The following is a 26,555-nucleotide window of genomic DNA, read 5'->3' as shown; positions in this document are numbered from 1 at the left end:
TTCAGCAGTTAAGTTTTTAAGAGTCAAATCTTCTCCCTTTTGATGCAGTTTAAGCCCATTCCTGTTCAACTTCAGAACAAATGAGTTGTTCTCAGGAAAGAGGAAACAGGGTGGGGAGAACACAGGCTCAGAGGAGAGGCAGCCCACGTCCTGGGGGATGCTGGGCCAGTCACTCTTCCTTTGCATGTCGCTGGAGCGTGCCCGCCCCGCCTGATTGGAGGTGGGGTGCCGGCCAAATGGGAAAGGGTTTTGTGCGCTCGCTTCCCCTGTCCTCCTCTGCGGAGCACATCTCCCAGTCCCTTTTATTTATTTTTTAAATGAGATCCATTTTCAAATGTTATTAGTAAATGTTTGAATGCCCAGTACTGTTCTTGGCATGTCAGAGTAGAGAACAAGGAAATGAGAACAAGATTTGACCTTGGTGAGTCTGGATGCCAGTTCCATGAAGGCCAGTGAACAGGGAGCCAAAGGATGAGATGGGGCCAAATGTCTGGCACAGTTTACAGGAGGGGAATTCTCATAGGAATATGCCACCTTGGACCAACAAGAGTTACTGCAGTTAAAATTGATGGCACTCTTTTTTTTTTTAATTTATTTATTTATTTATTTTTGGCTGCGTTGGGTCTTCGTTGCTCCGTGTGTGCTTTCTCTAGTTGCAGCGAGCGGCGGCTACTCTTCATTGCAGTGCGCGGGCTTCTCATTGCGGTGGCTTCTCTTGTTGTGGAGCACAGGCTCTAGGTGTGCGGGTTTCAGTAGTTATGGCACGTGGGCTCAGTAGTTGTGGCTCACAGGCTCTAGAGCGCAGGCTCAATAGTTGTGGCACACGGGTTTAGCTGCTCCGCGGCATGTGGGATCTTCCCTGACCAGGGCTCGAACCTGTGTCCCCTGCATCGGCAGGTGGATTCTTAACCACTGCGCCACCAGGGAAGTCCAGTGGCATTCTTTAGATCTAGGAACAGACTGTGAAGGGAGAGCACGCTCCAGGTAGCACACCGACTTCCTGGAAGCCCCAGACACTGTTGTTCCCTGTGTCCCCTGAAAAGGGCAAGTAGGATAGGTTATTACTGCCCCTTCACATGCCTGGAGCACACACCCCTTTCTCTTTTGAGAGAGGTTTAGTCCAAATAATGCGTCTAGTCACGGAGGGCTTCCTGGAGGAGCAGGACTTGAGGTTGCTTTGGTTGTGTAAGCTCATGATTACATCCCCCTTCGTCAGATGGCAGGCTTCCATGCAGCCCACCTACCTATCCCCGTATCCCCGTCACTGTCATTTCCTGCTACCAGCCTTCTAGGAAGCCTCCATCCCACTCCTCAGATGGCGTTCTCTTTGTCAGCTCAAGGCAGGGTTGGCCTCAGATGTTCCCTGGCCGGATTTAGAGGCATGGGCTCTAGGCTGTGTGTTTTGCTCAGGCTCCAGCTGCAGGCCAGATCTTTTATATAACAAGTCCGGGCTTCTTGCCACAGCAAGGCAGAGGCCAGCGATGCGCCTCCGCGGGTCTGGCAAGGCCGAGCTGTGCAGCTTTCCTCTTTCCCTGGGCTGGGCTCCAGCCCTCGAGGAACCCTTAGCAACCTGTCAATATTGTGGCTGCAGTCAGGAGGTGGGAGAATTCTGATCAACGTGGGCATCCAAACCCAAGTATGTGCTCTGCCCATCTTTCATTCCTGGCCTTCTGGGAATTTTCTGCTTCTAGGTTTTGGGCTCCATTCAAATTCTTGCTTGAGCACCCTGGTCTGGCACAAGCTGCCTTCTTCAACATCTCCCAAAGAAATTGGTGCTCCTTCCCTACTGAGCACGGCTACATCACCCAGAAGGGACTGGAGATGAGGGAGAGGTTTTATGGGGGAGACACAAGGGGGTGCAGAGAAGAGTGGAGGGAAGGTAGGGAGGCAGGATCTACCAAAGTCCTTGAAAGCTTTTAAGTCACTAAAAATAGATGATGCCAGCACGTTTCCTTAATTCCTTTGAGCTCGAGGGGGGCTGTTCCCACCCCTACCCCCACCTTCTTCGCTTTCTCTTCTAGCCACACCAGTGAAGTACCTCCACCACACCTGGCAGGCCCTCACTTCTCTCTTATCTGTGCCCCCAACCCAGCCCCACACACACCCCAGCCAGCCGCCAGAGTGTGTGTTTGGAGACCTCATCAGCCTGGCACTCCCAGGGGCAGGACTTGCAGTAAGGACAGCAGCCATAGTCATGGTGTAGGCCGAGCAGCTCGGCTCCCCTCTCTGAACCCCCTAGAGCAGGCAAGAGCCCTGCAAGTTTCATATCAGAACACCTGCCATTTAGATAGCCCAGCACACTGCATCCTCAAGGCTTCTCCCAAGGCAGAAGATGGGTTAAAAGCTCTCGGTTCTCGAATTGCAGCAGGTTGCCAACAGTCCCAGTATTCCCTCCCTGGGCTTAGCTGTGTTTTAAGCCCTTAGGCAGGCGCAAAGGATAGCACGGGTGGTTCCCAAGCAACTTGCAGTCTGACATGGAGAGTGGGCTTACCCAAATATTTGGGGCAAGTGAGGAAGAGAGGTGGATGGATCTTATTTGGGAAATTGGTTCTCCTAAGGAGGTGTGAATGTGGTCATCGGGAAAGGAGGGCTTTGGAGCTGCTACATGTTCTGAGCCAGGATGGGTGATGGGAGCGGGATGACCAGGTCTCCCAGCGGTCAGCTTGGTAGGTGTAAGGAACAGCTTGGGTGCAGTGGGTGCTGGACGCAGAGGGGCCAGTCAACGAGGACTAGGAAGGCTCTTGTGTGGTTTCACCATCATCTGGAGGTTTCTTTGTGTCTCGGAGGACTTTGTCAGGATTTTCCAGGTAAATCTGAATCTGTTTTCCCCTCTCCTGACTGCCCTCCCCCAGGTCAGCTGGTCACTCAGAGCTGGCCATCAAGTGCTGTGGGCCGGCCGCTCCTGGCACTGGGCCCGGGGCCGGGACGGGAGATGGCAGCACATGCTGGTGGTTGCAGTCACCCCTCCCTTCTTGCTGGGAGTCTTCTCGCACTCTTCTGGAGGGAGGAAGTGGTCTCACCACAGCTGGAATGACTGTTGGAGCCAAGTTCCCCCGCTGGTGTTCTCATCCTGGAGACAGACGGGACCCTGGGTGCCTGCTGTGCCTGGCCCCCCGTTCTGCTCATCCCCAGCCCCATTTCCTCTGCAGGCTCCAGGTGAGGTAGGGATGCCCTTATGAGAGACTTTTTTTTCTTTAGGCCTGAGTTACCCTTTGGGAAAAAAAATTAGCTTAAGTCCTTGACAAACTTCATGGAGTGTCCTGAAGGGCAGAGGCAGAGGTGGCATGCTTTGTTTGGGAAGATTTCCCTTTCTGTGACTTTCCCTACCTGTGTGCTGTCCTCCTCCTTTTCCCAATCCAGTGCCTCAGCATTTGGTGATGACACACGATTCAGTCTGCTTATGATGGGCCTTTCTTTGCGGGTGTGAGGGCCTGGGCACAGTGCCTATTTCCCAAACTGGTGAGCAGGACCAGTTGTTCAGTATATGGTTTGACATCAGCACAGAATATTTGAAAATGGGTCCATGATGGAAAATCTGAGGGTTGCACAGTCACCGTAGGGCCACAGATGGTGGCCTTGGCCACCTGCTGCTAGAGTTCTCGGCGCTGGCCGGCAGACCACCCTCAGAGCCTTTCCTGCCTCTTTTTCTGGCCAGAGTCCCAAGAGGCTGATTCCCTGCTGAATTTCAGTTCAGCAAGTAGTTACTGAGCATATATACTAGGCCAGGCACCACGCTGCTCTACACATCCGCATAGGTACACTGGGTTATGTTCCCAGGGCCCAGCCAAGGTCACTGGAGACAGCAAGGACCAGGACTCTTCCTGTCTCAGAATCTGGGTAGAGGCTTAGTTGAGTGGGGGGCAGAGAAAGAGGTTCCAGTTTGGAGGGTTTGGGCTCCATCTCACCCCTGCCTTCTTGTTATAAAGCTGTCCTCGCCCTCACCCAGTTATCCCACATGTTGCTCTGGGACTTCAGAATCCCAGGCAAAGCTTCCGTGGTCTAACCCACATCCAGTTTTGCATAATCCGAGCATCATCTGCATAGTTGGCTGACGCCACTCGTGGCCAGTAAGTAGCCCTGCTTCTCCCTTAGCTGCTCCCCCTGGGCCAGGGTGTTAAAATAAATCTGTTCCAGTGTGTGAGTCCCTTTGACAAACATGACTGGCCTGCTGAGCTCAAGCTTTATCCTGCTTCCAGAGGACTGTCTGGAACAACTACTTAGGGTGCTGTCACACAGCCCGGCTTGACCCCCATTGTGCCATGAAGGGTCACTCTTTGAAGGATAACCTTCCTTAGCTGTGACTCTTCTGTGCTCCAAGGAGACCTTGGCCCAGATACCTGTGGTGAGACCCAGGAGGAGGGGCCTGTCCACCCAGGGGCACTGGAAATAAGGGGCCGGCATGGTCCCTTTCTTGATGCTCCTAGGTCACCTTGGAGGGGCCAAAGCCCATACCTGTGCATGTGCCTGCCTGAAGAATACTCAAGGCCAGCATGTAAACAGCTTCAAACACAGGAAGACCTACTGTATTCGGTTCCTGAGGCTGATGTAACAAATTACCTCAAACTTAGTGGCTTAAAACAATGGAAAGTTATTCTCTCATAATTCTGGAGGCCAGAAGTCTGAATTCATTCCGCTAGGCCAAGATCAAGGTGTTGGCAGGGCTATACTCTCTCTGGAGGCTCTCTGAGAGACCCATTCCTTGCATCTTCCAGCTTCTGGTGGTTGCCAGCATTCCTTGGCTTGTGGCCACGTCACTCCAGTCTCTGCCTCCATGGTCACATTGCCTTACCTTCTTCTGTGAGTGTCTAATCTCCCTCTGTCTCTCTCTCTCATAAGGACACTTTTAATGGCATTAGGGCCCACCAGGATAATCTTTGCATCTCAAGATCCTTAACTTAATCGCATCTGCAAAAACTTGACCATATAAGGTAACATTTACAGGTTCCAGGGACTAGGACCTGATTTCTTTGGGGGGCCATTTTCAACCTGTCACGCCTACAGACCTCGTCTCCTACTACTCTGCCCCTCACCCACTCTGCCCCAGCCACACTGACCTCCTTATCATTCTCAAACCCACCAGACTGGCTCCTGCTTGGGGGCCTTTGCACTTGCTATTTCCTCCATCTGGGTCACTCTCACCTCTGATATCCACATGTCTCACTCCTCATCTCTTTCATGTTTTCAGCAGATGTTCCCTTTTCACTGAGGACTTCCCTGACATTTAAAATCATGTTCCCCAGCCCAGCATTCCTATTCCCTTTCTTTGCTGTATTTCTCTCTCAGTACTTATCACTGTTTAAACTTTGCCTCCAGCTAGAATGTAAACTCAAAGGGGATGAGGATTTTTGTCATTTTGTGCCTTGTTATGTCCCCGGCACCTGGAACAGCACGTGACACACAGTTTGCATTCAGTAACTCTTTGTTGAGTGCATGAGTGATGTGTACCCTGAACCCATCTGATCAGAGAAGATGCAGAGTGAGGCAGCAGGCCGCATGAGGTGGACAGCTAGGAAGGGTTCCCTGATGGGAAGGCTGGGAAGAGCTGGTACGGCGGGCCGTCTTAGGTGGGGAGACCAGGCTCAGAGGTCAAGGGATAAGGAAAGAAAAAGGAGATGGAGCTACATTTGCCTGTGGGATAGAGAGCCCACGGATGGAGGGTAAGATGGTGATGTCTATGGCCAGGGGTGGCTGTTGAGGCAAAGCGATGGCCTTAGTAGCACAGTTTACAGAGTAGGCAGTAGTTGCTGGGAGACGCTGCTGAGCAGATTGCGGTGAGATGGACTGAGAGAGGAGATGATCCCAGCTGCCATGAGTTTTCTCATGCATTCCAGCCTCCAGCGCTAGCCTACGCTTCTCCTTCCACCCCCTCACGTATCTCAGAAGAAAGAGGCAGTTGAAGAGTTTGCAAGAGATATTAGTAGAACCGGTGGCAACCTGAATGTGGCTGCTTTTACCTCCTTCTCACCACCCACCTGTGAGTGCAGTATCTTCCCGGAGGAGGAGAAACAGGCATCAACACCTTAGCCTTTGTCACCCTTCCTCTGTAGTCTCTGCCACCTTTCCAGGGACAACAAGCTTGTGTGGAACGCAGCTTTGATGAGCAGACCTAGTTATCTATAGGTTTGGCTTGGAGCCCTGGGAGGGGAGGAGTGTTCGTGCATCTGCTCCGCTCAGGGCGCTGTGGGCTTCTCCTCTCTTTTCAGTATCTGCAGCAGCCTTTTCTGAGGCTCTGTCTGCCAACACCCTGATAGGCATTTGGAAGTAGACCAGCTGCTTGGTTTCCACTGTCAGAGCCAGCTCCACCTCGAGGCTTTGGGGTATAGGCCTGAGGATATGCTCTCTGCCCTTTTGCTGAAGAAGGAATAGTGGGGACACATCTCTGGAGGGTCTCCCTTGCGGTGCTGGCCTCAGGGAAGGGAGGCCGGCAGTTGTCTCACCCTGGCGGTGTCGCACGGCCGGGTAAAGGCCCTGATTGGTGGGCAGCTGGGAGAAGGAAGAGGCAGGAAGGCTCGGCATCCCCGTGGACCCTCTCCCCTGCAGCTGTTGCGCGGGGCAGCCTACTCCCACAGCCCCGCGCAGACTGCCATCACCGAGCTCTTCTTAACAGCTGTTGGGTGGTGAGTTGTTGGGCTTTTTCCCTCTTATCCTCCCCCTTTTCTGTTTGTAACAACCTCTCGGGGGAGGTCAGCGGATCTGTTGGAGGAGACAGTTCCCAGGCCCTCATGGTTTTGGCAGCTTGTGCAAAGAAGTTAGAGAGGAACTGGTTCCACCAGAGCCTTCCCCCTTGGGCCCCTCCCTTGGAATGGAAGTAGGGATGCTGGTGGGGGGGGAGGGACTGTGTCCTCCTCTGCCTCGTGCTTAGAGCCAACCGCTTCCTCCCTCTGGTAGGGGCTCAGGAAGTGGGTCTACAACTCCCCCTGCCTCCATCCTGGGTCCTCTGTCCTCTGTGCAGTAGGGGAGGGAGGATGGCAGACTGAGAGTCACGTTCTCACAGGGGCAGAGCAGGGCCCAGGAGAAGGAGCTGTGATAAAGCCAAGAGGGGTCAGGAGTCAGGGCTGAGTTCAGAATTCTGGCTCCCTCCTTTGCGAAAATGTCCCCTCCCTATGTATTCAGGAGGACTTTGGGGACCCTAACCCTCTGTGGACAGGGAAAAATCACGGAACAAGCTTGAGGTACTGCACTGCACAGAAGTCTTCTGCTTCGGTTCAGGATGGCGCATGGGGCATCTCTGTTGAGCTTTTTCCTGTTTTACCAATTAATGATTCCTTAATGGAGTCCCATCTGGTAACTTGTTTTCATTAGGCTGCCAGGAAGCTGGGCCCCTGCTGGGCACATAGACGGGGAGGGAATCGAGGAGGCCAGTGTTTCCCTGAGCCTCCAAAAAGTGCTCTTTTGGAGCTGGTCGGGATAGGGAGGGACAGTTCTGGTCCTCGCTGCTGGGGAGGAGCACTTGGAATAGTTGGGGCTGTAATCCATGTGTAAAAGTCATAGGAGAGTAAAGAGCAGGTTGGCCTTATTGGCTCATCAGGGAAGGTTTCCTGGAGGATGTGGACTGGGAAAGAGGCAGTGCAGGTGGAGAAGCCTGCAAGAATAAAAGGGGCTGGCAGTGTCCAGGAGGTTGATGAGCAGATGAGAGAAGACTTCAGAGAGCCAGCACCTCTGTCTGGGGAATGGTGTGTCTGCTTCCCCAGAGGCAGCCTGAGAAGCTGCTCTGGCTCACTGGGTTTCTCTCCCTGCAGACTCCCCTGTCCTGGCAAGAGCTTGAAGGCGAGCGGGCCAGCTTGAGTACACACAAGCGCTCAGCGTCCTGGGGCAGCACAGACCACCGAAAAGAGGTAACTGCCCCCTTTGACTCTCTGGCCCAGGAAACTGCCTCTCGCCTACCCCCAGCACCATGGACACATCCGCTCCAAAGTGGACCCACATTTCCAGTCTCACCTGCCTCGACCTAGCCTTTTCCTAATGAGATGGCGCCTTCATAGCTGCCTCCCAGCCTCCTGGTGGCCTGGCTTCATGAGCCCAGACCCTCCTGCAGGCAGCGGCTTGGCCCTCCAGCAGCCTAGCTCAGGGTGGGGGTGGCCATTGTTCTCACTTCACCTTGAGGTTGGATCCAGATAAGCGTTTCAGAGACTGGAGAAAGAGAGCGAGTTTCTGGGAGTTGGAAGCCCCCAACCTCATCTACTACTTAACTACTCATCCAGCCTTATTTTTAAAAGAAGAGATAAATAATGATGTGTCCTCAAACACTTCTTCCTGGCCCTCCCTCCCTCTCATGAGGGCCGCAGGGGTTGAGGGTGAGAAGAGAAAGCCATAGACTGGATTCCAGGGCTCCCAACCCAGCTCTGCTTGGCATGCTGTGGGGAGCCCCCAGGAGGGCCAACTCACCAGGGGTCACCCTTTACAGGGCAGTAGCTTCTGCCCTCTTGCTTGCAAGAACAGAGAGAGAATATGAAGTATTTAAGGCTAGTGGGAAATACAAAGTATTTACAGTTTGTAATTATCAGAGTATTTACACTAAGGACCAGTAGGTCCAGAATTACAAATACGACTGGGACAATATTTAAAATTGTTGATGACGCTCCATACTTGTTACAGGACGTGAAGTTGGGACAGAAGCTGACATTCCTTCTGGAGAGGCTGCTCCTTGCTCAGTGCAGTCTACTTCAAAACGGGGGGGAATCCTTCCATCCTTCTTGGTCCCAGGGCCTTTGAGATAGCTGTGAATGTATTTTGAGGAGTGGATTCAAAAACATCATTTTCCATTTCTATTAATAGAGTAGTATTCCATGCCTTTGGAATCTGCGAAAGACAAAAATGGTTTCAGTGTTGTGTATTTTTAATTTTTTGGAACGTGAGCCATCTGTGGAATACATGGTAATTCAAAAAATCCAATAATCTGGTTACTATGGTGTCCAGCTTGCCTGATGAGCCTATCCTCACAGTTTTGAACACCACTGAGGTATTTTGAGATGGAAGATTAACTTCCGTCTTCCTTTTACGTATTTTCATGGGCTTCTGGCAAGAGTCACGCCTGGGAGGGAGGACCCAGTGCGCTTTTGCTTTGCTTCACCTGCCTGTCCTCTCTCCCTCTCCCTGCCGCCAGATTACCAAGTTGAAGCAACAGCTGCAGAGGACAAAGCTTAGCCGCAGTGGGAAAGAGAAGGAGCGGGGCTCCCCCCTCCAAGGGGACCATGCTGTGCGGGGAGCACTGAGGGTACGTCCCTTCCCCAGCCCTCACCCCTCTGTCATCCTCTGTGGTGGGGCCCCTGGGGTGGGCGGGTCCTCTGAGCCCTCCTGCACTGCAGGGCCTGTGGCCACGTGGGTGCCAGGTGAAGTTTTGGTGCAACTTTGGAAAGGGTTTCTTGCTGTGCTGCATGCCTCTGTCCTCCATCCCCACCCCCTGCACAATTGAGGCCATGATGCAGACTCTAAAAGCACACTCTGGGCCCCTCAAAGCTCTGCCTTCTGGAGAAAACCCCACTGAATGGACCTATTGCAATTGGTAACTGTCCCCGAATTCTCCTCTACTCACTTGGTTTTGCTGTGTAGACATGACTGTTACCCCCCTGGTCAGAACTGATAACTGCACGGGGCTTGGTGGGGTTCAGTGATGGCTTCATTTACCTCCTCCTCAGGCGTCCCCTCCCAGCTTCCCCTCAGGGTCCCCTGTCCTGCGACTGAGCCCCTGCCTGCACCGGAGCCTGGAAGGGCTCAACCAAGAGCTGGAGGAGGTGTTTGTGAAAGAGCAGGGTGAGGAGGAGCTGCTGCGGGTGAGTGGGGGCCGCACCCCGGATGCACAGATAGGCAGCGTCTTGCTGAGTCTGGACACAGGGAGTTGGGACTCGTGCTGTCCGGGGGCTCACAGGCTGTGCACATGTCAACAGAGCAACATGCCAAAACCGCCCCATGGGAGGAACACAAATTGAGTTTATTAGACTCAGATGGACTTGACCACAGGAACAGCAGAGCTGGGTGGGTGAAGTTGGGGAAGACGTTGGGGCATTGAGTGGAAAGAGAAGGAGCAGGGGTCAGCAGGGAGGAAGGCACCTGGCTGGGAGGAAGGGACTAGGCATCACTCTTCAGCCAAAGCCCCAGCTCAGTGTTCCTGGCATACTCATCACTGTCACTGTCACCATCACCCAGCTGTGCCTCAGTTCAGGTGGCCCCAGTACTAGAGTTACTGCTTCCCTTCCCTCCATCTCTACCTGCTGACATGCGTTCATCCTTCATGCCCAGTTGCCTTTGTGCAGCCTTCTCCCCCACTCCACTCCCAGGCAGAGTTATTTGCTCCCTTTTCTGCAGTCTCAGGCACATTTTTATACTGACACAGGACAATTGGGGAATGCCAGTTGGGCAACATTAATATAATTCTAATGGGCACACTCCTCAGTTTATGATTTACTTGCTGGTTGATCTTTAATGTGCGTATATGTAGGATTTTACACGTGCACACAGACTGGTGAGCTGTGGACACAAGTACCATTGAATGTTAAAAAAATGAGGTGGGGGGGGTGTATTTAATACATGATAATAATCTGCATGTTCGTCCTGCAACGGCCTGTAGCTGTTACAGTGTCCTGGTGGTTTGCCCCCTCTTGTGCCCCCATGTGTTATTCACCTTTGTGTTCCCAGAGCCTGACACACAGGAGGCCCCTGCCCTCGTGAGGCTTACAGCCTTGTGGGGGCAACACCTTGATGAAACCATAAAATAAATATGTAGTCATAAAGTTCTATCTATGAGGGGAAAGAATGAAGCACTCTGGGAGAAGCAGGAGGAGGTGTCTCTTGGATTGGGGGTTGTTGGGAAAGTCAGTGCCGTGAGGAAATGGTGTCCTGCTGTCACTGTGTCTTGTGAATAGAGGACAAGGACAATGGCAAGGGGATGACCCTAAGGGTCACCGCAGCCCTGCCCGCCTGCAGAGACAGGCCTGACCCCCACTCTTCCTCGGCAGATCCTTGAAATCCCTGACGGGCACCGTGCCCCAGCTCCCCCCCAGAGCGGCAGCTGTGATCATCCCCTCCTCCTCCTGGATCCTGGAAACCTTGCCAGCTCTCCCTCCATGCCCCTGGCATCCCCCCAGCCTTCTGGTCAGACTAGCCTTGAGGAACACCAGGGTGCAGCCGAGGAGCTGACGTCCATCCCCAGTGACAAAGGTAAGCTGGGGAGGCCCAGGCTGCGGGGCCCACATGGAGTATGGGGTCATCTCCATGCCCTTTTCCAACTCTCATCAATTTCTGGCCAGTCATTTTATACTTACTAACCAACTAGAATATCTTTGGGAGTCTTCTATATTCCGTACGTTATAGTGGTCCTTGATACAGATTCTAATTTGTAATTTATATGAAGTTTCTGCACTTACAATTTTATTTAATCCTCACTGTAATCCAAAGAAGCAATCCCTCCCACCCCCAGTTTTTGGCTGAGGTTCAGCATGCCATCGTGGAGAGCCCATGAGCCCGTTCAGGTGTCCACTGTACCCATTACCAGCAATACATCTCAAGGCGGGTGTGAACGCTGTAAATAAAAGAATGTGGTCTTTTGCCCAGGGTCACACAGTTTGACCCAAATCGAAACCCAAGCTTTCTGATTCCAAATCTCCACTTTCTATTCTGCCGTGGCTGCGTCACTGCGAGGACAAGATAAGAGTCCCTCCTCCCCGTCATAATGATCCTGACATTCTAAAGCACTGTTGCCTGCATCACCTAACTTGATCCTCACAGCAACCCCATGAGGTAGGCTGGTCAAAGGCGTGATCTAACAATACAGAGGTAAACAGAGCATACAAAATAAAGAATAAATGTGAGATAAATACAGATAAAGTCAATATTTGCAACCTAGGCAAAGTACATTTGCTGTGTGGAAAGTGAGAGGAATCTTATCCCACAAGTTGGGTTGAGTAAAGATTGCTTGTCTGAGTCAGTACAAGAGCTCTTCCTGGAAGAAGGGATAGATTTTCAAGACCATGGAAAGGAAGAAGCTGTGGTATGCTGGCAGGCAGGGCGGTGCAGTCTTGGAAGAAGGCAGAGATAGAGATGTTAGGATTCCTTCAAGTCTGAGACTTGGAGTTCCAGTCGCAGTCTGCCTCCGGGGAATATGGAATTGGTATTAGACCCAACTTTTCCCTCAGTTCAACTGTAATTTTTTATCCTGTATAACAAGGTCTGTATTTTTTTTTTCCCTTACAATTCTGGTTTTATTTTCTTTTTTTTTTTAAATTTTATTTTATTTATCATCATTATTTTATTGGGCCTCTTTTTATGGTATCTATTTTTTTTTATTGGAGTATAATTGCTTTACAATGTTGTGTTAGTTTCTGCTGTACAGCAAAGTGAATCAGCCACACATATACAAGGTTTGTTTTCTTGTAAGGCTGCCTCAAAGATGTTTTAAGGTAGAGTGTAGACAAACAACCTGGATTAACATAACCACTGCCACCCACCATACCATATCTCCCAGTCCTGCCCCTTTACACCAAGGCCTGAGTCCGGGAAAGCAGAGACCTTCCTTTAGCACCATGGGACTCAGCCTTACTCTGTTTGCAGCTTCCCCTCCAGGCCACCCAGCCTTCCTTGAAGAGGGCAGCCCATCTCCAGTCCTTGCCTTTGCCGCCTCCCCTCGACCCAATCACAGCTACGTCTTCAAACGGGAACCCCCGGAAGGCTGTGAGAGAGTGCGAGTGTTTGAAGAGGCCACGTGAGTACCTCAGCGGGTCGGTGGGGGTCAGGATGTGCGAGGGAGGAATAGGGATGCGGGCTGAGCCCTGTGGCATCCCACCTGATAGGCCTCTCTTTAGTCTGACTCCCTCTTGTCCTGGAGACATTGTCAGCTGTAGATGATCAGTATTGCAGTCTTTCCATGACCAAACTTGTTGACATTACCTCCTCTGAGCACCTAAGTCTTTGCTTATCATGATCTCCATAGAAACCTGCTCTCTGCCCACATGCCAGCCACAAGCGCAGCAGGAGCTGGAAAGGAAAAAGATCTGAAACCTAAATCCTTTGTTTCTTCTATTTTTTTCCATCCCCGGGGAAGGTGTGAGAATTTGCTAGACCATAATCAGAGAGAGAACATACTAGTAATTCTCTTCAGGCAGAGCTTAGAAGCGCCTCATGCCCACCGGTGTGGCAGGGGGAGCCTAAAAAGCTTTCTGATTGCTTCTGAGTCAAATCTTCACCCTGCAGCTGCAGTGGTTCAAGTGTCATGAACTCCCAGACAGAAATTTCCAGTCCTTGCAAGTAAGGACTATGGAATATTCCCAAACCAGACTGGACAATTCAGAAGTCATTCTTAAGTTGATTTCTTTACTACAGTTCCCTCCCATTAGCAGAGAGAATCAAGAGCCAAAACTTTCCAAATGCCCCACAGTCCCCCTTAGCAGGAGCTAAGAAGAGAGTTCATCATATTCCCACTGCCGCTGTAATATTCATCAGGGCCGATTCACATTGGAAGCTGTGGATTCGATGGCAGTGAGGAAGTTTAGTTATGGTGTGTGCGTGGAGATTTAGCTAGGACAGGGGGTGGGGGCTTGATGGCTCCATCTGTATATCAGATAAGGGAGAGGACAACCCATGGTAGTAGCAGGAGCTACATAGATGACCCAGAGTGGGAATTATGGAGAAAACCAGGGGCACTGAGGGTTTGCTCCCATTATCACTGTTGCCTGGCATCTCTCCAAGAACCCTCGATCCTCTGGGGTCATGTGGGGGGAAGAGGCCAGATCTCGTAGCTTAAGCAGACTCTGGGCTCTTGTACCCTTCCCCAGTCCACAGTATAGTTGAGTAATTACAACCTGGAATTGGTTGTGGCAATTAGGCTATTGCTTGTCTTTATTCTTTTGTAGGCTCATAAGGCCAGAAGAGGTTTAAAGTCATCTCATCCAGCTTCCTGCCCCTATGTTAACCCTTTGAGAGAGGTAGTGATCCATCAGTTACTTTCTTAGATATCCTGGGATAGAAATTCTCAGCTCATTGGTGTCTCTTCATTGTATGAACTTTCCTACTGGGAAGTTGTTGTGTTTAGTGGTTCCTCTGCCACATTTTCCTCTTCCTGGCTGTCCATCGTGTAAGATTCCCAGGGAGGGAATCAAGCCGTTCAGGGTCACGCTGGTTGCCCTCACGTCCTTCGAGTGTTACTTGGTCTCCCCTGGGTCACCCTCCTCATGCATGCATGCACACACTGAGAGCATTCCCTCTCCTGCCCATCCCCCACCTCTTCCTAAAGTGGGATTCTTTTTTTTTTTTTTTTAATGAGGAGTCTTTTTTTTTTTTTTAATTGATTGATTGATTGATTGCTATGTTGGGTCTTCGTTTCTGTGCTAGGGCTTTCTCTAGTTGCGGCAAGCGGGGGCCACTCTTCATCGCGGTGCGCGGGCCTCTCACTATCGTGGCTTCTCTTGTTTTTTTTTTTTTTTTTTTAATTAATTTATTTATTTATTTTTGGCTGTGTGGGTCTTCGTTTCTGTGCGAGGGCTTTCTCTAGTTGTGGCAAGCGGGGGCCACTCTTCATCGCAATGCGCGGGCCTCTCACTATCGTGGCCTCTGTTGTTGCAGAGCACAGGCTCTAGACGCGCAGGCTCAGTAGTTGTGGCTCACGGGCCTAGTTGCTCCGCGGCATGTGGGATCTTCCCAGACCAGGGCTTGAACCCGTGTCCCCTGCATTGGCAGGCAGACTCTCAACCACTGCGCCACCAGGGAAGCCCGTGGCTTCTCTTGTTGTGGAGCACAGGCTCCAGACGCGCAGGCTCAGTAATTGTGGCTTACGGGCCTAGTTACTCCGCGGCATGTGGGATCCTCCCAGACCAGGGCTCGAACCCGTGTCCCCTGCATTAGCAGGCAGATTCTCAACCACTGCGCCACCAGGGAAGCCCCTAAAGTGGGATTCTTTTAAGCCCTTCTCATTCAGTGGGCACCTTGCCGCTGCGGAGTCCTCTGGGACCCCAGGCTTCCAAACACACCCTGCACACGGGCCTTCGCTTCCCTCTACCTCTCCTCCCATCTCTCACGCTAGGCCAACATCTGCCCTCCTCTGCGTGCCTCGCTCTTCTTCCTGCATTTGGAATGATTAGAATTCTACAGTTAAAATAGTAATCAATTTGTCAAGCTGTACACTAAGTGCATTCTTCTGTATGTATACATTACACTTCAAGAAAAAGTTAGGCGATGGGAAGCATTGGTGCAGAGCTTGACTATCTTCCCACACTTTTGTCTTCTTGCCCAGAATCCTCATAACCAGCAGCTTCTCAGGGCTCTTCACCCTTGAAGCATGGCCAGACATTCTTCTTCCTTTTTTATCATAAGGATTCCTTGCTCTAGAACTCTCTGACCTGACCTCTTTTAATCCTTTCATTTCCCCTACATTATCAGAAGGGTAGGGATTCTTTCCCCGTTAGAGGTGAGGCAGGTTAGGCCAAGAGCACATGGTGAATCAGAACCTAGATCTCCTGATAAGGTCTAGCTGCTGTCCTTTCCTCCCAGCAAGGGTTTTGAAAATCACACCTTTCAAATCTGCTCAAGAATTAGATTCTTGAGGTCAGTAGATTTCAATGGGGGATACTTTCCCCCCCAGGGGACATCTGGCAATGGTTGTTGCAACTTGGGGTGGGGTGCTACTGGCGTGTGGTGGGTAGGGGCCAGGGATGCTGCTAAACATCCTACAATGCACACGCTAGCCCCCACAACCAAGAATTATCCACCCCAAATGCCAGTAGTGCTGAGGCTGAGAAGCCCTGCTTTAGGCTATAAAAAGTCACTCTGCTTGGATCTCTGCTTTCAGGCAAGTGGTCTGCCCCTAAAACACTGTTCACTGATGAAACCTCTCAAATTAAAAGATCTCTTGGTCTCCTCTTCTAGAATCACACTGTGAGGAAGTTCTCCTTCCCGTCTAGCTTTAATCCCTCCTGTTGGGATTAAAGTAGATTTCTAAATCTGCTTTAGATTAGATCTAAATCTAAAGTAAAATCTAAAGTAGATTTCCTGTTGTTTAGCCATATTTCTAAAACATGGAGAGCTGAGGGGCCTACTGAGCACTGGTTGTTGCTCAGTAGCCTGTCGTTTTTTTGGTCAAGTTACCAACATGTTTGAACAGAGACCTAGCTCCCTTGCTCCCCTGACGCTGTGACACCTCTCATCCCTTCTCACTGGCTGTTTGTGTGCATGCACACACGTATGTCTGTGTTTCTCTCTCCGTCCTCCAGGTCCCCAGGTCCTGACCTGGCCTTCCTGACTTCCTGTCCTGACAAGAACAAAGTCCATTTCAACCCGACCGGCTCGGCCTTCTGCCCCGTCAGCTTGATGAAGCCCCTCTTCCCCAGCATGGGCTTCATCTTCCGTAACTGCCCCTCAAGCCCGGGGTCCCCCCTTCCCCCAGCCAGCCCCAGGCCACCGCCTCGGAAGGATCCAGAGGCCCCCAAGGCCTCCTCGCTGCCATTCGAGCCTTGGCAGCGCCCCCCACCGTCAGAAGAGCCCGTGCTTTTCCAGAGCTCCCTGGTGGTCTGAGGGCCCCACCCCCACTTCATCACGGAGACCAGTGCCTTGGTGGCAGGCCCCTCCCGAGCTCCCCTGAGATGGGGGATGAAGGAGCCCTTCCTTCCTGGCCTTTGAGCACTTTCATTTATTGTGTCAAAGCCCTGGGTCCTCTTTCCGATGGACCCCTGCCCCTTCGAATGTGAGGGGACCTGCCTTCTCCACTAGCAGCTGGGCAGCTCACAAGTCACACCCGTGTTCTTGTCACCTCTCTCACTTGGTGGAAAACTCACCCAGCAGGTCTTGGGTCCCCCACCCCTGGGTGTGAGTCCAAAGGACTGTGTACGGGGCCCTTGTCTTTATCATGGAGCAAGTTGGCCATGATTAAAGGAGAGGGGACACCACAGATTTCCTTACCTCTCCTCCCCAGACACAGACGAGGAGACCCGAATAGATTCCCCCATCCTCTCAGTCCCATCCCCATACCTCCCTCTCATTGGAGGAGCTGACCAAAGCAGCCCGAAAGGGCCATAACACTTGACCAATCCAGCTGCTGGCAGAGGGGGAACCAAGCGTTTTCCTAAGTGGCATTTTCATCTCGCTTTCACCCTAAGATTGTCTTAAGCAGCAGCCCAGCCTGCCCAGCCCCACGTGGGTAGTAGGGGAGAGGGAGAGCTGGCATTCCTCCGGGTGGCAAGTGGTGACTCTCCACCCTCCACCTGCCCCAGGACTGGGTTGGATTAGAAAAATGCCTATTTTTCTTGTATCGATGTAGAAACTCTATTTTCTCCCAAAGACACTATTTTTGCAGCTGTTTGAAGTTTGTATATTTTCCATACTGCAGAGCTTACACAAAATCGAAGAAGAATGTTAATGTTCAAGTTTTATTATCCTGTGTTTAGAAGTTGTGTTTTTTTGTTTGTTTTTTGTTTTTTGCAGATCTTGGTGTTAATAGACCAAATAAATAAGTATTCCCAGCAGCTTGAGGTTCTGTTAAATATTTTTGGGGGGAGGGAACGGGATGGAGATTGAGGGTATCATATTAATCACTTCATCCTTGTCTTTAAGAGCAGCCTTTACTTAACACATAATGTTGGGTGGATGGATCCTGAGTCTGTGTCCTCAGGACAGCAGGCTTGCAGTCTCTACTTGGACATAGAAACAGTGGGGCCAGGGAGAGTCTGTCCAGAATGAAGAGTGTGGTGGAGGTGGGGTGAAGGAGTCAGAGGGGAAGTCATCCTTTCTCGGGTGAGTCTGGAAAAACACCCTAAGGGAGAGCAGATTTTAGCAGGGACATAAGGGTGACCAAGGGGAGACAGTTTGGCATTGTGGGTGCTCCTTGCACCAGCAAGGAAAACAAGATGAGGGAATGGCATTCAGATCGAATCTCTGGGCACAGTTTTGGGGAAGCTTTAGCTCCTTGTGAGTGTTCTTTTCACATCAGTGAGTACCCACAACACAGAGGGTAGAAGAAACTGTTCCTCAGCTTTATAGTGCCCCCCCTGTAAGAGCTCTTAGGCTTTTGGGGAAAATGAGAATAACCATCTGAACATTCTGATAGTGCTTTGCAATTTACAAAGCATTTTCACAAAAGACACATTACCCCCACTGTATGGGTAAAAAGTTGACTACTCCAAGGGCAGTCATAATAACTACAATTATATCTATCTATCTCATAAAACCTCAGAACAAACTCTTAAGCCAGGCTATCCCAACTACCATGTATTGGCTAGGTAAGCATCAGATACACTGCAAAATGCTTTACATAAAATGTCATTGAAATATCACAAACCATCTGATGTGATAAATCCCACTGTACTAATGAGGGAAGGACAAAAAAAAAATTGATAAACTTTGCCCCCAAAACACAGGTACAAAGCGGGGAAGCTAGGACTGGGAACCAGATCTTTTGAATCCAATGCCTGTGCTTCTAACCACAGTACTCTACCGCTTGTTATTATATTTCCATTAATTTCTGATGAGGAAACTTGACTCAGAGGTCAAGTGAATTGTTTGAAGTCCCAGCTGGTAAAGAGGTAGAGCTGGGACTGGAACCCCAGCTCCGTGCCCTGGAATCGTCGGCTAACACAGTAAAGTAAGCCACTGGGCAAGAAAGCAAATGTGTGGGGGTCCCCCTCCCCAACTTATATAAAGGACACAGGGGGTTGCAGACAGACCCTATCTTCTACTTCTTACCCCTCCCCTGAAAGATGTTTGGCCTACCCCCAAAGTCTTAGTGAGTCAGGCCCGGAGGGATGGGTGTGGTGCTGCCCCGAGTTTCCTTCCTTTGCCTGAGGCTGTGCCAAAGGAGCAGGCTGCTAGAAGGGGAGAAGGAGCCTCTACCCAAAGAGCAACCCAGAGTCCAGTGATTACGTTGGGGCTTGAGGCCGGTAGTGGCAAGCCCTGGGGTCAGTCCGGCCCTAGCTCTTGGTGTCAGCAGGTGGAGGTCCGACACTGGGATGAGAGAGGGGCTCCAACAAGGAGCTCATCAATGCAGGAGGGTTTGCTCCCTTGTTGGTGAGTTGTAAGACCCTGAAGAAAATCCACTTCGGCAAGCTTCCATTTCCACCTGGAGGATGCGAGGAAATAAGATTAGAGTTGAGAAAGAGTAATGACTAATAAATACCTTAAACTTGCACAGCACACTTTACAGTTTATAAGACCGTTTCACCAACCTCAGCTCAATTGATCCTCAGAACAGTCAAGAGGCGACAAGGTGGCTATTATTAGTAATAATATAGACTAGGAAAACTGTAGCTCGGAATTTAGGTGACATGCGTAGGTTACCCTGCCTTTAAGTGACAGAACTGAAACAAGAGCCCTGCCGCCCTTGGGAGCCTAGTGATGTGCCCTAGGAGGAGGACGGCTCCCCAAAAGCCAGGCCTTGAGCAACGCTCTTCTGGTAGAGGGGTTAGAGTCGGGGACGCTGGGCAGCAGCTAGGGGGCGCTAAGGCTGCATTGCCATTTACGGGCGTTAGGACCCAGCAGAAGCCTGACAGCCGACCGGGAAAAAGACTCTCCGATTTGCCGGGCCGGCGCACTCCTCCTTCCCGCCCACCTGTCTGCCTTTGCACAGCGCAGCCAATTGGTTACCTCCACATCCTTATACGTCATCATTCCACGTCCGCCTACCTCCTAGGCCAGCTGTCGAGCTCCGGGTCTCAGTTGTCCTCGGAGTTGCCTGGTCGGAAAGTCTCGAGGGTAAGGCGTTACCATCGGGATAGCGGGCTCCCCTGGCCACCAGGGACGAGGCCAAGGCCCCAGGGTGGGTGTCCTTTCCTTGGAAGCGGGTTCAGGGTTCTGAAGAGTTTCACCTCGGCGGTTCTGAGCTGGCAGTTCTGGCGGTGGCTGCTGAGGCCCTGCTCAGCGGCGGTCGCATGCAGCTCCTATGAGGCCCCTGTCGCCGGTCGGCGATGTCCGGCTGGACTTGTCGCCGCCGCTGCTGCCGGCTGTGAGCGGGTCTCCGGTCGGGTCGTCCGGGCGTCTCATGGCCGCTAGCAGCTCCCTGGTGCCCGACCGGCTGCGCCTGCCGCTCTGCTTCCTCGGCGTCTTTGTCTGCTATTTCTACTATGGGATCCTGCAGGAAAAGATGTGAGCGGATCCCCGGGGTCGGAACGCAGACCTCCGCCCCCCTGCCCAGTCCACCTTGTCTCCCCAGCCTGTGGTCAGTTTCGCGGTCCTCCCGCCCCTGGCCCCAGTGTTCCCTTTTGCACCCCCACGCCGCCCCGCCCTCCCGGCATCCTGACCGCCTTTGCCGCTGAACCTTCCTAGGTTTCCAAAACGCGAAAGTTGGTCTCTGGATTCTCGGGAGCTGGTTATTTTTCTTCCCTTGGTTGCTGTTTTTTCCTGTTGGTTCTAAGGAGCTAGGTTTTACAGGCTTAGGTTTCCATGACCTGTGCCGGCCCCTTTTTGGAACTCCCAGATGCTTGCAGGTAGTGGATTCCTTTGCCCTCGGCCCTGCTGCTGTAGCCCAAATCCCTTCTTCTGCCCGGGGTACCTCGTTTCACCAACTAATTTTTCACGTTTCCTCTAGCTCCATCCTGTACGGATATTTTTTTCCTTCGGCTACGGGATCAGCAGCCTGGAATGTCTAGTTTCTAGATCCAATAAAATCAGCTCCTGATGTCAATGAGCCCGGTGATCCTTACCAAACTCTCCCTACGTCTAGAGAGGCAAGAAAATTTCAAAGCGTTCAGTGGCTGTGGATTAGTAGATGGCACTGAGGGAAGTATACTAATTCCTCCCCTCTTTCTCATGCATTTCATTCTTAGAACAAGAGGAAAGTATGGGGAAGGAGCCAAGCAGGAGACGTTCACTTTTGCCTTAACTTTGGTCTTCATCCAGTGCGTGATCAATGCTGTGTTTGCCAAGATCTGTGAGTACTTAGATAGTCATCTGTTGTGTGTCTCCTCCCCTTTGTATCCTAGGCATTAGATCTAACTCTCAACACCCTCAGCCCCTTTAGTGCTTGCAACAGCCTCTCTGTTCGATTGATAAAACTAGTGGCTTTGGAAAAGGGTGAAACCCCATTTCCTTAGATTAAATCAACTTCTCAGTCAGAAATGTGCAGGGAATGGGTCTTCTGTGTTCCAGATCCCCATGAGAATACTTAAAGCTTTTTCCTTTGTCCTTCTGATTTTCCTTTATGTGTCAGCTTCAAGCATGTTCTGAGCATTCTCTCTTTGTTCCCTGGGGGCTAACAGCAGGGCTAACTAGTCCCTTGAACTGAATGGACACCCCACCCCTACCCCTGCCCTCCATGAGGTCTTGTGTTAGGGTTAGGTGGGATTGGAGAATTGGAGAATCTTCAGAGATTTCCCAGTCTAAGAGGACAGAAATAGTTTGTGCTTCTCATCTTATTTGACAGGCAAATTCCTTTCATGTGGCTTCGACTTGCTCAGTGGTCCATCCTAGGCCCACCAGCTTTCTCTTGTATGTTTCTTTTGTCTTCTCCCAGTGATCCAGTTTTTTGACACAGCTAGGGTGGATCGTACTCGGAGCTGGCTCTATGCTGCCTGTTCTGTCTCCTATCTGGGTGCCATGGTCTCCAGCAACTCAGCACTACAGTTTGTCAACTACCCAACTCAGGTGAAACCTTAGGGTGGAATGAGGGTTGGCTCAGAAGTTGCTTGAAAAGGATGAAAGATTCTTGCCTCTGGTCTGTGACTTAAATAAAAAGAGAGTGTGTTTGGGAAGTTAAGAGTGTGAAGAACCATAGATCTGAGGTTTAGTGGTGGTGGGCTGGCCGTGGTAGGGCTGCTTTCTGAGGCTGCAGTCTCTGGTGCAGGCCCCACACTTAACTCATCTTATCGTAGCACCTAGTACAGTACCTGGCGCATCAAAGACGCTCAGAAATTATTTTTGCTGAATTTAATTTCAGGTCCTTGGTAAATCGTGCAAGCCCATCCCAGGTAAGCAGAAGAAGATGGTCGCCATCTTCCTTCCTCACTCTTCCTGCAGTGAGCTTGATCCTCCTCTGCTAGAGCTCTATTCCTCTGGGCTTTGTCATCTCACCATAGCTATCTCTAGGGTTCCCTCCATCCCTTCCTCCTGCCCATCCTTTATCACTTCCTGTGGTGTTGGGTGTTCATTAGCTGGTAATCCTCACTGTGAGCCAGAGGCTGACCTAACCTGCTTCACATAGTCAATCATTTTGGTGTCCCATGTGTTTATGTTGTCATTAGACATCCTAAATCCCATTTGATCATCAGTTTCCTTTTCCTCAAGCTGTCACTCTTCCCTACTGCCCCTCCCCTGCCCTGTTCCTTCCTGGAACTTTCACCTTTGTTCTCTACCTCTTCCCTTCCTTATACTCTTTGCGCAACCTTGTTGCTCAGTCGTCTCTGTCTAGGTGCCAGCATTGCACCCTACTTTTGTCCTCTGTCGGCTTTCCTTCTCAGACATTCTTTTTTTCCCATGAGTCTTTGGCTCCTAGGAGGAGAGTGTTGGGCTTGTCAATGCCTATGGGTGCCTGAATTTTCCACTCTGTTTCTTCCCTGTAGTCATGCTCCTTGGAGTGACCCTTTTGAAGAAGAAGTACCCAATGGCCAAGTACCTGTGTGTGTTGCTAATTGTGGCTGGAGTGGCCCTTTTCATGTACAAACCCAAGAAGGTAGTCGGGATAGAAGAACACACAGTTGGCTATGGAGAGCTGCTCCTGGTATGCAATCCTGTTGGGAAAGGAAGCCTTTTCCAGTAATCTTAACAAAGGAGTATCCCCAGCTGTGCAGGCAGAAGGCCGGTTATATGTTTTGAGGGAGGTTGTGATGTTTCTTGCCCCACATTTCTGGTCTTTGTCTGTGGCTGCAAAGCCCTTGGCTCTGCTAAGGCCATAGTGGGGAGCCTAAAATATTTCACTATAGGTCAGCTCTCCTTCTGGGGAAGGGATGACTCTGAGGCCTGTGTCTAAATGCTGGTGTGAGGTTCCAGAGACCTGAGAGCAAAGAGGAAAGGAATAGTGTGTCTCTCACTGTGGCTTTCCAAGGAACGTGGAAGCCAGGGTTAAAAATAATACTACAGGGCTTCCCTGGTGGCGCAGTGGTTAAGAATCCGCCTGCCAATGCAGGAGACACGGGTTCGAGCCCTGGTCCGGGAATATCCCACATACTGCGGAGCAGCTAAGCCCGTGCGCAAACTACTGAGGCTGCGCTCTAGAGCACATGAGCCACAACTACTGAAGCCCACGCGCCTAGTGCCCGTGCTCTGCGACAAGAGAAGCCACCGCAATGAGAAGCCCGCACACCGCAACAAAGAGTAGCCCCTGCTCACCGCAACTAGAGAAAGCCTGTGCGCAGCAATGAAGACCCAACGCAGCCATAAATTAATTAATTAATTAATTAATTAAAAAAATACTATATAGTAGCTATTACTTACTAGGTGTTAGGCACTGTTCCAAGTGTTCTACATGTAAACTAATTAATTTTTACAACAATAACCTCATAACTTAGATAGCATTATCTCCATTTTACAGGTGAAGAAACTGAGGCAAAGAAAAGTTAAATCACTTGCCCATGGTCACATGGCTGTTAATTGGAAGAGTTAGTGGCTTACTTTACCCCGGATTCTAATCCAGGCAGTGTGACCGCAGAATCCAGTCTCTGGAGCACTATACTCCAAGCCAGGAGGCTAACGTGCTGGGACTAGATTTCCTCTCCCCAGCTTTAGTGGAAGAATGAGTGTGGCTCACCATGGGTCGTTCTAGGCCCCTGCACGCCAGACTTCACGGCATTGCGTTGGGAAGTGGTAGGCTTCCTGCCCTGCTCTGATCACACTACATCTATGTGGCTCAGATCGCCTGTCATTCTGGTGCCTGAGGAGAGGAGGGAACTCACATGGTCTCTCCCCACCCTCCGCCTGTGGATGAATGGCAGCATTTTGTTCTGAGGACTCTGTCTTAAGGCAGTGGCTTTCTGAGGGGTCTGAGAAAGGTGAGAGCTCTGTGTCCTGCGTTAGGAAGGGTCCCGGTGGCCTTCTCACTGCAGGCTGTACTCTTTCTTTCCCAGCTCTTGTCTCTCACCCTGGATGGACTGACCGGCGTTTCCCAGGACCACATGCGGGCTCACTACCAAACGGGCTCGAACCACATGATGCTGAACATCAACCTTTGGTCGACATTGCTGCTGGGAGCTGGTAAGGAGCAGTTCTGCTATTCTTTCTACGTATCAGCAGAGGGCAGACTGCCCTCAGTCCACATAATCTCTAGCTCTGGTGCCAGCTGCTAACTTTGCCCATCGGTTCTCAGATGCCTTTATGTCCAAGCCCCTGAGAAGCCTTCTTGGAGAAACCTTCACCAGTTGGCTCTGCTTGCTACTTGTTACTGGCACAATCAGGGGTAGACCTGTGCCAGGTATCATGGGAGGACACACAGTAGTAAAATGCTGGGGTGCCCTGGGAACTCGCCCTCTTCTGAGGGAGATGAGACATTGGTATGCGGTGAATACTGAATATTGTTCAAACATGGATGTATTTGCTTTTAAATCAGTGCTTCCTAACTTTTTTCAAATCTGGGCACACACAGGGAGTATTTTTCATACAGCACACTAGGGTTAACAGAGGAGGCTACTGATGGCTGGAATCGACCAGTGCTTGGGGCTGCCTTGAGCTAGAGATGTGTGGGTCAGTATCTTCACAGCATCTGAGGTTTGCTGCTTTCAATCACTTTGGCAGAAGTAACTCATTAACTTCCAAGTATTTCCCAGAAGAGTCTTTAGTTAGTTTCTCTAACCAGAAAAATAGGAGATGCCTGATGGGACAATACAAACTCACTCCATATGTTTTTCCATGCCCTCCTTCAGAGTGCTTTAGGAGGCCTCTGCAGGTGTGTGAATATGGGCACAAAAGATGCACCGTTCATCTTTTGACGTTTCTTTCTAGGAATCCTGTTCACTGGGGAGCTCTGGGAGTTCTTGAGCTTTGCCGAAAGGTACCCTACCATCATCTATAACATCCTGCTATTTGGCCTGACTAGTGCCCTGGGCCAGGTGAGTGCCTTGATGGAGGGTGGCTTGGATTCCCCAAAAGAGACTGGCCTGGCTGCGAGAAGAGGGGTGGCAAGATTAGCCGTGATGTCCCGTTACAGACTTTAGGCCTCTTGGCAGATAGATAGCTAAGAACCAGCCTGACCTAGTCTTTCCCTGTCTTTCTCTAGAGCTTCATCTTCATGACAGTGGTATATTTTGGTCCCCTGACCTGCTCCATCATCACCACAACTCGAAAGTTCTTCACCATTTTGGCCTCTGTGATCCTCTTCGCCAACCCCATCAGCCCCATGCAGTGGGTGGGCACTGTGCTTGTGTTCTTGGGTAAGTCCTATCCAGAGAGGGCAGCTCTGGACCACACAAAGGGACAGTGACAGAGCTTTATTCTTTTCCCTTAATATTTACTTGTATATTTGTGAAATTTATTAGCTTATTTTAGAGAAAATTTTTTATAAGAGAAAAGGAAGCGTTACCTCTACTCCAGCTTTCCTAAGGAACATTTCATTTGAGTGATTTCTTTCCAGTGATTCTGCTTTCCCCAGATACTGAGCAGGGTAAAATTATTATACTTATTCCCTACTCATTTATGCTGCTGTGGGTAAGCTGAGAGACGTAGCTTAGAAGTTTAATTCTTAAATTTCTTTCAGTCTTGCTGTACTTTTTTTTTTTTTTTTTTTTTTTGGCCACACCACACGCGGCATGCGGGATCTTAGTTCCCCAAGCAGGGATCGAACCTGTGCCCCCTGCAGTGGAAGCGTGGAGTCTTAACCTCTGGACTGCCAGGGAAGTCCCTGCTATATTTCATATATACATGTAATTACCAGTATCTTGGTGATTTTTTTTCATTTGATACCAATCTCTTTTCTCTGAGGAGCTTTTATAAAACCAGTGTTTGAAAACTAGTTTTATTTAAAGTTCCAATTTTGGAGAACCAAGGCTCACCCCCACCCCCCTACCCCCAAATCATTTGTAGGCTTCATTTCTCCCCACAAAGTTAAGCCCGTGTTCTCTCTCTCTATAGGTCTTGGTCTCGATGCCAAGTTTGGGAAAGGAGCCAAGAAGACATCCCACTAGGAAGAGAGAGACTACCTCCACTCCAAGAATATTTTAAGTTATTTTCTCGAACAGTGACATCTTTTGGGAAAATGGACGCAATAGAGATAAAGGACTAGGTTTCAGTCTGGGTATTTTTTGTTGCTGTTGTTATTTTTTTTTTAAGGAAGCAAAATCACATACTCTAAAAAAAGCATTTGGATTTTAACAAGACAGAGTTGGCTGTTTCTGTTTTTGATGGCCAGGAGCACAGCCTCACACAAGTAAAGAAAGAAAGAGAGAGGGAAGAGGCAGAGCTTGGTGCTCATGGCCCAAGCTGCTCCCTCGTGGGTGTGGTTAACCTGGCTGGGTGGCCAGTTCCCCCAAGAGCTGTTGTGCTTGTGGCTTCTGTTCCCACAGGCCAAGGTCTAAATATGCCAGGACAGGTAACTGTCTGTCAGACCCAGAGAATGTAAAAATCACTTTCTCTCTTAAAGCTCTGGTGGGCAAATATTTCTTAAAAAACTACAGATATATTCTCTCCTTGAGAATCTTGTCTCGAGGTTGAGATAAAATGAGCCCAGA

At 50.5% G+C, this 26,555-nt stretch overlaps 2 protein-coding genes across 7 annotated transcripts in view; both read left to right on the top strand.

Annotated features, from left to right (window-relative positions):
* FAM117A (family with sequence similarity 117 member A) overlaps positions 1 to 17,441 on the top strand; it is a 68,218-nt gene extending 50,777 nt beyond the window's left edge. For all 3 annotated transcript variants that reach the window (XM_057536001.1, XM_057536000.1, XM_007176512.2), the window contains exons 3-8: positions 7,740 to 7,835; positions 9,104 to 9,214; positions 9,636 to 9,770; positions 10,953 to 11,154; positions 12,544 to 12,694; positions 16,194 to 17,441. In XM_057536001.1, the coding sequence (XP_057391984.1) occupies positions 11,061 to 11,154; positions 12,544 to 12,694; positions 16,194 to 16,494 (546 nt within the window). In that variant the 5' untranslated portion in view covers positions 7,740 to 7,835; positions 9,104 to 9,214; positions 9,636 to 9,770; positions 10,953 to 11,060 and the 3' untranslated portion in view covers positions 16,495 to 17,441. The remainder of the gene's footprint in view (positions 1 to 7,739; positions 7,836 to 9,103; positions 9,215 to 9,635; positions 9,771 to 10,952; positions 11,155 to 12,543; positions 12,695 to 16,193) is intronic.
* Positions 17,442 to 19,794: 2,353 nt separating this feature from the next.
* On the top strand, positions 19,795 to 26,204 carry SLC35B1 (solute carrier family 35 member B1). 4 transcript variants are annotated; one of them, XM_057536597.1, is made up of 10 exons: positions 19,915 to 20,052; positions 20,495 to 20,633; positions 20,733 to 20,836; positions 21,440 to 21,549; positions 21,842 to 21,872; positions 22,464 to 22,621; positions 23,964 to 24,090; positions 24,835 to 24,941; positions 25,109 to 25,262; positions 25,960 to 26,204. In XM_057536597.1, exons 2-10 carry the CDS (start codon positions 20,584 to 20,586, stop codon positions 26,010 to 26,012), a joined length of 894 nt encoding a protein of 297 aa, XP_057392580.1. In that variant the 5' UTR covers positions 19,915 to 20,052; positions 20,495 to 20,583; the 3' UTR covers positions 26,013 to 26,204. The 4 variants fall into 4 exon arrangements, with proteins under 4 accessions (XP_057392579.1, XP_007176478.1, XP_057392580.1 ...); XM_007176417.2 differs by having other exon boundaries at positions 21,419 to 21,549; XM_057536596.1 differs by lacking the exon at positions 20,495 to 20,633 and having other exon boundaries at positions 19,795 to 20,052.
* The last annotated feature ends 351 nt before the right edge of the window (positions 26,205 to 26,555 follow it).

Source organism: Balaenoptera acutorostrata, chromosome 20 (genome assembly GCF_949987535.1).
Source record: "Balaenoptera acutorostrata chromosome 20, mBalAcu1.1, whole genome shotgun sequence".
NCBI lineage: Eukaryota > Metazoa > Chordata > Mammalia > Artiodactyla > Balaenopteridae > Balaenoptera > Balaenoptera acutorostrata.
Note: the sequence above shows the minus strand (reverse complement) of the source record. Positions and strands in the feature narration are given on the sequence as shown.

What these genes read in the sequence shown, in the direction of transcription:
- SLC35B1 (XM_007176416.3), top strand. Translation starts at nt 19,850, where the DNA reads ATGAGGCCCCTGTCGCCGGTCGGCGATGTCCGGCTGGACTTGTCGCCG. An exon ending in GCTATGGAGAGCTGCTCCTG is followed by an intron (nt 22,622 to 23,963) that starts GTATGCAATCCT and finishes TTTCTTTCCCAG; the next exon opens with CTCTTGTCTCTCACCCTGGA. An exon ending in GACATTGCTGCTGGGAGCTG is followed by an intron (nt 24,091 to 24,834) that starts GTAAGGAGCAGT and finishes GTTTCTTTCTAG; the next exon opens with GAATCCTGTTCACTGGGGAG.